This window comes from Barbatula barbatula, assembly GCF_947034865.1.
Source record: "Barbatula barbatula genome assembly, chromosome: 12".
Taxonomy (NCBI): Eukaryota; Metazoa; Chordata; class Actinopteri; order Cypriniformes; family Nemacheilidae; genus Barbatula; species Barbatula barbatula.
The window spans coordinates 5,956,749-5,971,990 of record NC_136775.1 but is presented as its reverse complement, the minus strand read 5'-3'; the positions used below and the strand labels follow the sequence as shown (position 1 = coordinate 5,971,990).

The window sequence follows — 15,242 nt, the reverse complement described above, 5'->3', positions numbered from 1 at the left end:
GGCCCTTCTGGAGGATGTAAGAGGAAATTGTGCAGCATGATGTGTTCTTTATATCTCATTTCAGAACAAGGCCCTAAATATCCATCTCCAATGGGAAATGGAGAGGAAATCTGCCTCATATCATGAGGAACTGAGTGGGTTTACATAAAGAGGAAGTGCCCATGAGGCACAGGGGCTGTGCCAGATCAGACAGGCCTTAAAGTGTAGCAAGTTTACGTTTTGGAGTCGTGGGACCCTCTGTGAAATGCTTTAAGAGTGTCACGGATGCTCTTCTTTCTTGATCTCAATTTAATTATTTATTTAAAAAACTCCCTTCAGATGTTCTGTCATCTGTCTGAAAAGGTGTTCTTGTATCCTTTTGAGACAACCTAAAAAAAGAAGCACAGAATGGGATCTAGCTCTGCACTGACATCTCTAATCCGTTGTTTATTATTTTGAGGATCTAGTTCAGTGCAACCTGGTGCAAAGGTTCATTTTACAGACACACACACACACACACTCGCTTGGATTTTTGAGTCAAACTAGCCACCCCTTATTCCCCGGACCTGCTAATCCCACTGGTCCCCATACTGCTGCCAAGCTCCATCAAGACCCAGGGGGGTCAGGGTTCCACTATCTCCACACCGGTGGGAAGAAAGATAGGAGCATGTTAGGGAAAACATCCAACAATAACTAGAGGGTAGTAGAGATGTGTCCTTCATCCAGGTATTATTCAGTATAAACACTGTGGGATGGAATCTTGGGTCGTGGAGAGATGCTGGGAAGCAAAGGTGCAGCAAAAAAAAAATTACCAAACCAAAGGATTTCTTTCACTGCTATACTAAAATTACAGCACTGAATAAAATTAGCATAAACTAAACAGAAAAGCAACTGCAATTTGGATTAGAATCCTCAGGATACGTTTGAACCCAAAACCCATCTGTTTATCTTGGTGCATTTACGCAATTGAAAGTTGACACAGTATTACTTGCTATTCACTTTATCTATGCGAGCCTGGACTCACACACGCCTTAAACATACATCCAGTAGGAGACGACACTTTGTTTTGTCTGGGTGTCCGTTTCAGCGGTCCAGGCCTATGGATGCGAGCGGGTCAGAAGCCGCAACTTCCATCAGTATCGCCAGGCTCTGATTACAAGCTGTGATGTCTCAATAAAAATGCCCGCGAGTGAGAGAGAGAGAGAGAGAGAGAGCAGAAAGAGAGAAAAAAATAGTGGTTAGGCTAGTGCAACTGTGCACCAGATGTTGAAAGTCATACCCCTGCTCCCAGCTCGCCTAGAAGAGGGGGTGATTTGGGCTGTGCCAGTGTCCCATTGATATTGTGGGCACATGAAACGGAAGCGTTGCATATACATTATCAGAAGTAGAGCCTGCGTTAGTGCTCATGTGTGGGTATATATGAATGCATGTTTATTGGTTGTGAGGAGGAAGTGCATCGCCCTATCATGTGTGATGTTTGTACGACTGTTTCATGTGTCTGTGGAGATGAAAGCGTATGGGGCCCTTGTGGAACTATACACATGCATGGAGGACAGAAGGGCAGAATTCAAAGTTTCATATCGTCGCTGTCTTTTTTAAACCTTATTGTCCTTATTTACTGTTTTTCAGGACAATAGTTTTTACTTAGACAATTAAGTTGACAAGCATTAAGTTGACAAGCACTTTTTAAAACCTTTAATTTGTTAGATATTTGTAAATTCCAGTGACAAACATAAAGGGTGATAAATAATACGTGAGTTAATAGACCTAAATTTAACAAAGCTACTCGCCATGCTCTCCAGTCATATACTTCAACAAAATACATGATTTAGATAAAATGTAGACATGACACTTCTCAGGCACGTTTCAGGCACACCTTCCAAGTCACGAATAAGCATATAAGAAAAATATCCAAATAACTGTCAAAGGGACCTCAAGAAAAAAGGGTACACTCTATTAAGAGTGATACTTCAGGCCTGAATGTTTTACTAACACTCAAGGCATCCTAAGTGAATGTGACTTTCTTCTTGAAGTATAATGAGTTACAGTAAAATACCACGTATCCTTTAACTTCCAAGCGGTAGAATGGGAGTGAATGGGGGGGAATTTTTTTAGCTGCAAAAACTGCATCCATCAATCAAATAATGGTTCGACACGGCTCTGATATCTTAAACAAACGCATCGATTCGCTTCAGAAGACCTTTGTTAAGAATATCCATATCGATAACACTATCAACGATTATGTCTAACATCTGCTGCAGGCGAACAAGAGGCTTGTTTTTCTGGCAAATGAAGCAAGCGTGTTGTAATTTCCTATGCCGAACACAGCATTTTTTCGATATAGCCAATAGAAACACCTCCTCCTGTCGGCGGAAGCTTTCGTCGCCATCATTTAGCGGAAAAACAAGCCTGTCGTTCGTCTTCAGCAGATGTTTAGATATTATCGTTAAAAGTGTTGTCAATATGGATATTTCTCTTAAATAAACACATCGATGTCACACATTACTTTTGTACTTAATATAATTTAAAAAAATTGTACTTCATTAATGGTGTCTCAGAATAGCACTGTTTAGTACTTAAATAAAGGTTTGTCTTAAAGTGCAAAATTTTGTTGTATGTTCGAAACGAAAACCAGTAGCTGGTACCAGATAAACTTTCCTGTAGCTTAGTGGTTAAAGCATGGAGCTGTACCAATGCCAAGGTCAAAGGTTCGATCCCAGGGATTCCACATACTCATAAAGAAATATATAGTATAATGCAACGTGAGTGCCTTTGGATAAAAGAGTCTACCAAATGCGTAAAAATAAATGCAAATGTTTCCATGCAGTTAATGTCTACCCTAATACCCTAACCCTCCATAAGTGAATAATTTAAGACAATGCAGTAAATTACAGCTTACAACCAGTCTGGAGAACGCATATCACTTATTAATTTGATTCAGTCAATTATTCAAGCTGTATATTACAAAAGAGTCTTAACATCATATACTGTACATTGTATAAGAGTATGAATGCAGAACAAGCTCATAGGCCCTAAGGTAGAAAAAAACCTCCCAAAAAAGGACATTGTGTCTCCTAATAAAGGGGGTTGAGATGAAGCAGATATAAAGCAGCTCTCTCTCTCTCATCCTAACTCTTCCACAGGACTCCACGTTTATGGTTCATGCCTGTGGTATGACATCGGATTCTCCATATAAAAGGAGATCATGGGGTGTTTCAAATGTTGCTCTCTGAAGACAGCTGCTGACAGAATGACGGGGCCATATTTATTTTGGTCAGGGAGCAGGGCACTTTGTGGGGAGTTAATCAGAAACTCCCCTTTTCCCATACAAAGAATGTAACTGCATAGGAAATCAAAAGGTTAAAAAAGTGGCCAGAAACTACTGGTAATGACTTTCACGCCCCGTGGAAGAATTACCACTGGCAAAACCTTTAAGAGACTTTAATAGCGTGACATATTGCTAATTTGGATAAAAGGATTTGTAAAATGATTGACAAAAAACAACTTAGTTTAATGTACTGTAAAATACAACTCAGCTATGCCAATAAAAATATGCCAATCCTTAATAATTTATAAGAATGTTCTTAAAATCCTAAACCTGAAATGATCACAATACGTTCTTATAAATAATTTATTGAGAATCCTTAAGGATCAATAACTATTGACAAACACAATCTACTGTTGACCTCAGGCCAAATGTCTTTTCTTAAATGCTACGGTATCCAGCAAGGACTTTAAAGTGCACATTTACATTTGGCAAATGCTTTTATTCAAACAACCAACAAGGGAGGGACAGTCTGAAACTGCGCTACGATGCAAAGCTTACCAAAAGTGCACCAAGAAACACAGTGGAGATTATACGTGATTGTGCACGTGTGCGACTACATAAAGGCGTGTTGGCTTTGAAACCCCGGCCTCGCTTGTCAGACCTGCAGAGTCAACTAATTAAAGTGAGATTAGTCCATTGGCAACCAGTCACAACAGACCTAGGCGCAAGGCACGGATAAACACCCGAAATAGTTATTAGTGAGCTCCACTTGCCCTTTGAAAACAGCGAACATTGTCAAGAAAACTGCTAAAAGTGTCTGCTAAATAACTAAATGTAGATGGGACACCACCACTACACTGTCATACGTCATTATGAAACGTCACTGATCCTATGGAGATGCGGTAATCTTTATCATTTTGAGCTGCTGTCAGCTGTAGTCATATCAGTTTCGTGGATTACAGCCTAAACTTTTGTTTGAAGGGCCCTTCCTCTTACCCCTACCCCTCCAACCAAAAGAGAATCGAGACACCCCTACCCCTTCATGTGAACGTGTTAAATAAAATGTAGGGGAAAGGGGTAGAAATGGGATTGGGCCTAACTGGACCTCTCCAAGATGTATACAGGGGAGATTTGTCAGGTATGTTCCCTAAAATGCCAATTGGTATTCTATATAGAATTTATTATATGAACATGTACTTACTTTGTACATTGTTCATAATTACTTTCGCCTTTGAGGGTCACATCACCTAACAGCTTATGGTACAGGTGTGGGGGCTTTTAAACAACGTTGATGTTTCCACACCTGAAGACATCAGAGCCAATAAGTGATTAACAAAAATGCTATACTCAAATCTTTCTTTCCTGGAATTCCGTTAAGAGATTGGTGGAAATAATACTAATTTAATATGCAAAGTCATAAAATCAAAGTGCTACTAAAGTTTTGATGTGAAGCTTTATTAGGGGATGGAACGGATCTTGAATGACATTGAAAAACTGTTTCTCCTGTTACACAAATGGGAAATCAATTGAACAACAAAAGGCTTTTTTAAGAAAACAGAAAATCATTCCAGAAGGTAGTTCTTTTCCCCTCTCACATATTATCTATTTCCACCCAAATTGTTAAATAACGCAAAAAAATCTGAATATTAAATACTATTTGCATTTACGTATTTACTTGTATAACATTATGCACATTTAAGGTTTAATATATGAAATGTTTTATCTTAAGTTTCATTGGGTGCATTTTTTAAACACCCAGCAATTTCTTAACTAAAATTTGTATTGAAATATCTTCGCTGTTCTCCCAAAACATTGGATGTCCAAATTCACAGTTTTTTTAGGAAATGGAAAAAAACACTGCTCTTTTGACATGATTAAATATCGTGTTGTCAAAGTTGACAAGCACTCTTTAATACTTTTATTTCAAAGATTTCAAAAGAACAGCAGAAAAACCTAGATAAGAACCGAGATATGGTGCTATGGGGTTTTACTTGTTCCTAATGTTTTTAAAGAACCTAATTGGTACACACATTTTTCAATACATCCAGCCGTCTGAGAATCTGAAAGCCGCTTTGCTTCAAACAGCCAAATTATTCAAAAAGACTCAATGCTGTGTTTGTGTCTTAACCTCAGTCACACCAAATCCAACATTAGCAAATTACTACAGGATTAGAGTGATGATTTGTTTACACGGTTAACATTTAATATCACTGATGTAAAGTAACATGCTGCTTATTGGTTGAGAACCTTTGAGGAAAACCTCTTTCAGAATAACGCCAGAACAAAGTAAGGAAAATCTATCCACAGAAAAGTGGTTCAACTGACAGAAAATCCAGAAAAGGAAATCCCTGCTGGAATATCACTCTACAAAGCACTTTAGCATTGAATTATTAAAGCATTGTCCTCCCTGCTCTAGTGCTGCTGGTCAGTCAGTTAATTTGATGGCAGGGGCCATGTTAGATGCAAGATGGAGCTCAGCGGGCACTTCATTTTTGCAAGCAGCCGGGGCGACTATTAATAAATTGTGTTTACAGCCCACTCAATACGCCACCCCGAGGAGTCCCATCAAGCTGCCAGAAAGAGACTGACTAGCCTGCTGGGAAAGCGTCGGGTCAGCAACAGGCTCCCAGCTCAAAAATAGAGAAGCCAGGCGAGTTTGATTCGCTTTCCTTATTTATAATGAAAAGAGAAGCTAATACCCAGTTGAAAAGACCAGCATGAACCTGGTTAACCTAGTTACGTAGGTTGATAATACTGCCAGCATCACATCTTAGGTAATTGTGGACATCTATAAAGTTACCGCTTGCTGTTTTAAAAAACAGGGTTCATGAATGTGAGCGATTTAGACATGGCGCCTAAGTGTTCATCTGTTCTTCGGTCACATGTGCATTAGGTTCAGACTGGCGACATGTAAGCTTATAGACATGAAAGCAGAAAGATCAGATAGACAATGCCAGAAATACATTCTTAAGTACAGCTCATTTTTCCTTTCCGACATTATTTACTTTCTTGCATTTCCTGTCTCTATGTAATCCATAGCAATCGGCAAGATCTTGTGTTATGTAATCTATACCTACTGTATTCCTTTAGTATCTCATGCTCCTTTAAGTTCGCTATAGTAATGAGGGTTTATTCTAGCATAACCCTCCCCTCCGTCTTTTACCATATTTCTCTTCTTACATAGAGTAATTTGCAGCGGCATACATAAACTTACACAGGCATACATGCCTAGTCGTTCAATATAATCCTATTTATGTCTCACGGAGTAATTTGTTATATTGCAGAGCAAAGCCGTCGAATTAGGTACCATTCAGGGATTTATGTGCAGGATTCATGTAAGAGGTCAGTCGGGGGTTATGTTATCCTGGCCTCACATGAAATGAAGTCTCTAGACCAGGCTTCCTTATTTTTATCCAAAGGCTTTGGCTACTTCCTGGTCACTCGTGCACTTCATTTTCTCTTGACGTATATGTGGCGGTAAAACAATGACTATGTTTACATGTACGTCATTTTTTCCATTATTAAGTTAAGAAGTTTACATGTTTCATATTCACTTGTAATCAGCATAATCTGAACAAACGGAGACATATAACTATCCGTTGACACAATACATGCCAACATGATTAAAAAACCATTGTGGTTAATATCAGTATCTCCACGATATTCATAAGTGCACGTAAACACAATGGGCCTCATTCATGAAACATTCGTAAATATATGAGTAAATTCTGCGTAAAACAGACCTAACTGAAAACTTTCCTCCGGAGTCACAAATACTTCATAAACATCAGATTTCGTAGCAAAATGTGTTTATGTTAATGATTTCCAAACAGAGTGCGCATGCACGCAAGCCTAGGTAGTCTGCGTTTAGGGAGGATAGGTTCTGCCTTAGAATGAGCTATTTCTATCAACATACACCCCGGGTCCCCTTGCATGTAATTCACCATGTTCTGTCAGCCGTCGTAGTGTTTCTAAAGGGAGGGGAAGGGTGAAGTGAGTGGTTGGTTGGTTGCAATTCGCAACCAAACACAACTTCGCTTGATGCATGCGCATTCTGAAGCGAAGCTGTGTTTGGTTGCGTTGCAATCTAAGGAGGAGTCAAAAAGTTTCCAAAACTACCTTGATTTGCCTTTTTTTTAATTATATAATAAAACTGGCAATACCAACAAGCTGAGTATTACATTAACCCTTGTGTGGAGTTCATATTTTGTTACTCAGCCAGTGTTCATGGGTCTCGTGGACCCGTTTGGATTTAATTCAACACAATCAAACTCTTTGTTACAATTCTCAGTTCCACAGATGTTTACTTCATCCCAATAACAAGCAATATAAAAAGCTATGGTTCATATTTGCCATGTACCTTATATTAGATCACATTTATGAATTGAAGTCCTTCACTCTGCAGGGGCAGAAGCAGAAAACTCACACTCTCACACATACACTATCTCTCTCACACACCTACATGCATTCACACGCACGCAAACATACTAAAAGGAGGCCCAGACTAGAAAAGGTCACAATGAAGGTACACAGAACCTACAGTTGCCACAATTTTATAAGCCCGGGTCCAGTGGACCCAAGCATCCTGAATGTTATTTAAATGTGTATGGGGTGTACAGTGTGTGTTCATTAAAAATTTGTCCTAACTACATGTTCTTCACAGAAAATGAGCTAAGGCCAATGAGTTTGAATTTGATAAAATAATAATTTGTATTCTTTTTATTAAAAATGAAAACGGTCCCACAGACCCGAACACCATACAAGGGTTAAAGTGGTATAGTAGTACAAATAAAATTTACACTAAGTTGTTGACTCATACCATTTAGGAGCTTTTTGTGGTTTCTAAAGGCTAACAAAAGGTGTAAAAGACTGACGCTGTGATTCAAATAAGACTAAACAATGGCTCTTAATCACTAACCTCAGATGAGATAATAGAGACCAGTAACCATGCATCCCAATGGCAGTTTTTAATTAAAGAAAGCTATAAAATACGTATGGAGAAGGTCAGCGGGAGCCAAATTAAGGAGGGAAATGATTGTGGAAAGAGCCAATGAAAGGTACCGGAGGAAGAGGTGCCAGAAAAATCCCTCTTCGCCTTAAAGCCATTCAACAAAGAAAAGAGCAAACTGACGTGTCTAAAATATATTTACTCAACCAGCACCTCTTGAAATTCAAACATATAGACTGAAGCTTAATATTTTCAATTTTCTTTAATTTACAGGGCAAACCAGGAACATCCGGCGTTTGCTCAACCGTTCTTTGACTTAAAAACGAATGAATTAAGTCTTATGATGTACTGTTTCAGGGCCACATTCAGCGCTTGGGATTCGATCCCTTTACTTTTTTAAACAAAAAAGTGGACGTTATGTAAATTGTGATATAATGCAAGACCGAGGTACCTAAATAAATACTGGATTTCAAGAAAGTTCAATCTCTTTTAGCCTCGGGCTTCTGGATTTCATGCTGGAAATTAACCTTTTCCATAATCGGTCAAAAACATTCTGCGAGGAAAATTATAGTAAAATCAACTTGAGTTACTGAACGTGCTGTCCTTTGCTGACCTTTGAAATTGAAATTACATGCGCCCTCGGTGTGACAGTATCATAAGTCAATGACCGCAAAAGATTTAAGTTCATTCAGGTGCGCTGAGCTAAATACGCTGAAAGGAAACGTCTCAATTAATTATTATCACGTGTTCTCCCCGATAAGCCCTCCTGAATAAGGCAATTATTTCCATAAGTAAACTCGGTCCATCTTTCGAAAGCTTAACACGTTATAAAATATGTTTCCTTGGCTCTATTTGCTAAAAAAATATTTTCCCCCCGATTTGACTTCTCGTTTTAGTGGTTTAATACATGCAAGCACCCACCGCAAATAACTCTCTTATAGAGAAAGGAAACAGAGCACCATTGAGAAAACCTGCACTTAATACTTTGAGATATTCCGCTGGGAAGAGAGGTGAATATGTGAGAGAACACATGCGCTCTCATGAAAAAATGCATGGCGAGCCGGCTAAAGTGAGCGTGGAAAAATACTTATAAATCAAGAATGAAAATGCCAGTCAACACTGAAAGCCCAAATCACAGGAGTGAGGTGACTTTTCATTCAAATAAAACGCAACGTAACAATAATCTGTTGAGATGCAGACAAAAACAACTCAGAAAGTTTGGAAATCAAATTATATTGATGATTTGCAGATGGAATACATGATTTGTATCTTAAATAAAAACTCGTATTGAAGCCATGAGGAGATCCACATATGCTAAACCAATCAAAAAGACTAACACACACACACACACAGTGAGTGCCTCACCTCTCCTGCAATGTCGCATAGCCATTTTGCATCTTCTGGATTCGGCGATGGTTGGACACGGTATTGTGTCCTTTGGTGGCTTCTTCACAATGTGCCGTGTACGGGTTTCCAGCCCCCATTTGTAGCCACAGGTTTTGTTTCTTCTGGTGCAGGATCCCCACTCGCTCCACTGGCCCACCTCACAACCCTCTGTTAGAGAGAGACAATTTAAGGGCAGAGGATGAAACCAATGGCTATGACATTTTACAGTAGAAATGACAACATACAGAAATCTTACCGCTAATGAAAAATGGCTGCGACTCTGGTCACTTTTGCAATAAAAAAAAATGTATAGATACAGAAACAGTATAACTTACTAAACCTCACATACCTCCACATTCCATGCTGTCCTCCAAGGGAGCAAAGCCCTCTGGACACTTGTCGAAGCAACGGCCCTTGTGCAAGTAAAATTCAGGCTTGCACTTTGTGCAGAAGTCTTTGCTGAAACAGGCCTCACAGTTATCTATCCTACACCCTGTGAAGAAACAAGACAGAATGCTACTCAGGACAGCAGTTAAGACTGATGGAAGGTCTGGGGGGATCTTTGTGAGTGATTGTGGATTAGGAACAAAGAGGTTTTGATGCTTTGCAAGGTTCTTTTCTTTTGGGGATTGATATATCACAGCACAGCATCCCTTGACATAGATTTTGAGCCAGGGAGTGCAGGATGTGACATCTATAGGCATTACCTCACAGCGACCCCTTTCACCTAAGGAGGGAAAACAGACCACCTCAGCATCCGGGAGTCAACAGCCAGAGCAAAAGTTCTACTTTCGTCTGATCTTGAAGACCCAATGCCCTAGAGGCGAGTTAACTCATGCCATTCTTTGGTTAAAATAAAAAAGTAGATTTTCTGTGAGAATTTGAAAGGTTTTCGTCTGCTCTGCTGAAAAAAAACCTGGTCACCATATGTGTTTTGGTTGTTGGACCCGAGATTGAGATGGAGGTTTTTTTGGGCAACCAGCACCACCAGAAAAACCAAACTGGTTGACCAATTTTGCAAGCTAAGTTTTTTTGGTGAGCAGCATGGCAATGTGTGTCAACCACCTAGACCAACATCAATCCATCATTAACCAGCTTGACCCAAATTGTCAGAGTGTTGTCAGCACTATAGCCCTAAAGGAAATTACCTACTCTCATCAAGAGGTCGGAATGTCTACAGTCTGCGTTCACATCACAGTTGGGTGGAGTTTCATGAGGGGTCAACACACTCAGTGCAGGAGGCAATACCGCCACTCCGATCCTCCCACGCCCCGCCTTGCCACAGCGTATCAAAGGCGCAGCGTGCCAGCAAGTCATCAAGTGGTGACTCAAATAGCACGTCAGGAAGAGCAAAATTACATGACCTGCACCAACAGGGCGATGCGCAGGCCTCCGTAATTAAAAGGAGCCACTGGGAGCTGTCTAATTTATGGCGCTTCTTAAAAGCCTTTTCAGAGGCCTGTTCCCAAGCATGTGAACCACTGGGTTCCACTCAGGTACATTAGACACCTGCTTGCGATTCTTTAGCAGGAGTATTGTAAATATTAGTAGTTGAGCATGTACCTAAAGAAATAGTTCACCCCAAAATGAAAAGTATCATCGTTTACTCTTGTCATTTCAAACCTGTTTGGCTTTTTTTGACATTACATAATATTTAATACTTAAAAGTGTATTTATGTTTTGGCGTTTAGCCACTTTTATTGCAACCAAATGCACTATGCACGGTAGTTGTCGCACCACTGGTAATTTACAGCATTACTAAAATTGCTAATAAAATAATAAAAAGATTATTTCTCATGTCAGATTACAATTGTACTTATGCTTGGGGATCTGTAAGATTAATGCACAACCCACGTTATTAAAAACAGCGGTCGCACCTTATAGTTTAATTACAGTATGTACTGTTAGTATATTAAATATTTTAACAGGAAATTGCACAAACCAAACTCAAACCCACATGAGCACCATGACTTAATGTGCCCGATCATGTGCGGACGCTAACTACAGGGTCACTGCTTCCCCAAATTTAATGTGTAGCAAAACCTTCTGAAACAGATTAAACACACAGACAAAGATTAAAGAGATGAGCCGCGTCGTCTGGCAGCTGTGCTGCAGGACAAGAATTCAAAACACGCCATTCAAAAAAAAGACAATAAGTACATGTTTAAACACCCTTGTCTTTAAGACACCAAGGCACAACTGCATCTTTTGTTTGATAAACACGTGCTCGAGCTGGTCGAGTTACACCGTGCTGTAGAGATCTTGGCGCAGGGTCTGAGAGAAAGAAGGCGGCCACACAGAGGGTTCCAATCGCTTTTGTTCTCAGAGTAACTAGAGCTCTGAGAGTTTCTGTGTCCCTACATGTACAATCTATGATGGGGAACAACAGCTAATAAATCAGCTTTGTAACCTAAAAGCAGCTTCACTCCAGCGCCTGATAAATGGCAGGCACAGCACGGCTGTCATCACCTCCTGGGTTGCATGCTCCGAGAGGAAAAAGATGAGAGAAAAAGGAAATGAAACTGATTTAACAAGACCACAAGGGTGCGTGCAGGTGCTGGATTATTAAAAACATTAGATCAGAAATGAATATCAATAATAAAAAATATTTGTTGGAATATTAATATTCAAACAATACTATATCGCACACTTACAGAATACAGTAAATGCTCACATAAGATACTTATCATCATACACCAATAAAGAATATCTAAATGTCTATCATATCTGTGTGTATCAATGTGACCTGCACGCTTGATTTCACTTTTTGATTTCAGGTTAATTTTATATCATAGTTTAGATTTCTCATAAAACACATTTCAAACACTCCAGCTGGATGAAATGGATGTTTCACAGCATTACACCTTCAAATTAAGTCTAACTTCCTAAATATGTTGGGGGATTAAAGAAATCTTCTAAAACCATCAGCACAACTCGTAACCTCATGTGGGGCAACAACCCCAAGTGAGAAGCTACTTGTAGACTACAAAACCTTTTTCGGACACTTCTAAAAAGGACTAATTGTGCATTCGCACAGACGCTGGAATCTAATGCTGATGCAGCAACTTTCTCCTCTGTGCGATTTATAAAAGGGACACAAAGCCGAACAAATGCACAAACAGAACTTTCAAGGCGCCTAGTTTAAAATGAACCTTTGCTTGAGATTTATGCCTGCCCTTTCTTTCCCCTTGGCTTTCAATGTGGTTCTTAAGTCAAGTGCATGTTGAATTGAATCGTCAAGCTTTGGGGGTGATCTAATCCTGAAAGACTTGTGGCAGGAATGCCTCGCTGCTGTGGTCTGGATGAAACACAAAAAAACAATAAGGCAAATTATACTGTGGACATGCTAGCCAGTGTCACACTCGAGCAACTGCAAACCGCGTTAGCCAAGGCTGTTGAAAGTTTACTTCACTGTTTATGCAAATAAATGTTTAACTTTGTTTTTATATGACAAATGGGCTTTATATCATATGTGCCAACGTCTTATAAATTAAGTATCCAGTCCTGAGGTAACTGTAACCAATGTGCAGTACTCAACAGACATCCTGTGGTGTGGAAGGGATGCCCGTGCTTAGGGGGGTGGCGTATGCCACATTTTTCCATTTTTCTGGACCATCTGACCGGCTTTTTTCAGTGTATTCTGGTGAGCACATTGTGTGGTTGACTTTCTCACACCCAGAAATGTCATCTCACTGCGCCACTGGGTTCACCAAACCTTCTGGGGTTTTCCTGAGTATCTTTGGGGTTTCTATTTGTATCATTCACATGAGCAGTGTTCTATAGGACTGACTTGTTGATGTGCTTTTTTACTACATTTAGCATCTCCAAAAAGATTAAAACCCTGTATACAGTAATAATTTACTTACAATACAGTAAGGTTGATTAAAAGTGAATGCATTAGCCTACATGAGATAACAATGAACAATACTGCACCTCTAAAGCATTTATTAATCTTAGGTAATGTTAATTTCAGCATTTACTAGTCATTTTTTTTAAATCCAAAGTTGCATCTGTTAACATTGGTTGCACGGTGAACTAACAAGAACAATTGTATTGGCAATTGATTAGTTTTCCTAATTTCTCCATACGTTGCTTTGGGTAAAAGCGTCTGCTAAATACCTCAATTTAAATGTAAAGGCATTAATTTACATAAATAAAGATTAATTGTTGGTTCATAAAAAACTATCGACAAAAAACATTCTGAGAGAATTGTTGATAGCTGTGGATAGGTGTCGCTTATACTGTCTGTCCAATCATGTCCTCTGGTCTAGGAACTTAAACGCGGGGCCAAGGGCAACAGTTTCTTTTGCAGGTCCCGAATGAGATCACTATGACTGGAACAACCCATTCTTTTTCCAGAGGACACAAGACTCTGGCAGCACCGGCAAGGCATATTACAAAATTGCGTTGATTCTTTAACAGCATTTGGGTACCACTTTAGGCAACCGTCCTTTCGTGTGGCTGAGGTCCATCCCAGTCCCGCTGGGATATCAAAGCTACCCATAAAACACAAAGGCTTAGGAAGGTATAGAACGGAGTTACACAAACGCCTGCTTTCCGTTTTTAAAACAGTGACAAAGTGGGAATAACTACAACAACAGTACAGCAGTAACATATTTTACAACACCAGGGACGATAAAACATGGTATTAAATGGGATGAAAAAATTATCTCTGACATGGGAGCTCTCGTGTGGCACATATACTAGTCCTGGATGAGCTGTGATATTTGAACTACACTTCCAGCATATTGGCTATCAAAAGACTCTTAAAAAGAGTTTCCATGTGTGTAAAAAGAGGAGAGGAAACTTCACACAATGAAAAACACATACACACACATCTCTGTGAATTGCGGTAGGTCATCTGGGGCCAATATTTCTCAGAAAGCCTGTCAGATGAGGACCTCTTAGCACCACAGACTGTCAATCATCCGAAGAATATTTCATTAAGTCATGAAGTCACTTAACTATGAGCATTAATACTCACAGTCCAGCTTCACATCCATAAAAGCAAATGACCTCCCCTGTGATGGTCAGCTGGTTAAGTACTTTGATGACTACTGTAAAAGTTATGGCTGAATGAAAATCTTTGCTTGTTGTATGGTTCGTTCAATAAAAAAGAAAAGTTTCACCTACACAGCAATGGAAAACAAATAAAAACTGTTGTTTTCTTGATGTTGCTTCTAAGATAGATGCCAAGAAATCTTTAGTGTATATAAATGTGAGATCTCAATGCAATTAAGCTTAAAGTTGCAATTAATAAAGTCCCATTAATGCCAAAATGTATCAAATGTATCCAAAACCAGATTATTCAAGCTATAAAACATACATGAATTGTATATTCACTTCAACAATTGTATCAGTTGTATCTACTTCTGCTAAGCATGGATCACAGGATACTTAAATGAAATACAATTGAGGTTTGGGTTCTCAGGTGTATTTCATTTAAGTATCCTGTGATTTTTCTCCTACAATTGCTTAGCAGAAATAGATACAACTGAGACAATTGTTCAAGGAAATATAAAATGCAGTTCTATTTCAACATCAACCTTCAGCAATACACTTTTCTTTTGGGAAAAACTCTTGAAACACTTTTTCATATCTCTGGACACATTCTTGAGTTCTTGGTTATGTTTCATTTACTGTAGGTATCAACCTTGTCTT

General features: G+C 39.3%; 1 protein-coding gene across 1 annotated transcript in view; it reads right to left on the bottom strand.

Moving 5' to 3' along the window:
• Positions 1 to 15,242, bottom strand: part of rspo2 (R-spondin 2) — a 43,204-nt gene that overhangs the window by 8,191 nt on the left and 19,771 nt on the right. Inside the window, exons 4-5 of the mRNA XM_079470286.1 lie at positions 9,931 to 10,074; positions 9,561 to 9,749 (exon numbers count right to left, since the gene is read on the bottom strand). Of these exons, the coding sequence (XP_079326412.1) occupies positions 9,561 to 9,749; positions 9,931 to 10,074 (333 nt within the window). The remainder of the gene's footprint in view (positions 1 to 9,560; positions 9,750 to 9,930; positions 10,075 to 15,242) is intronic.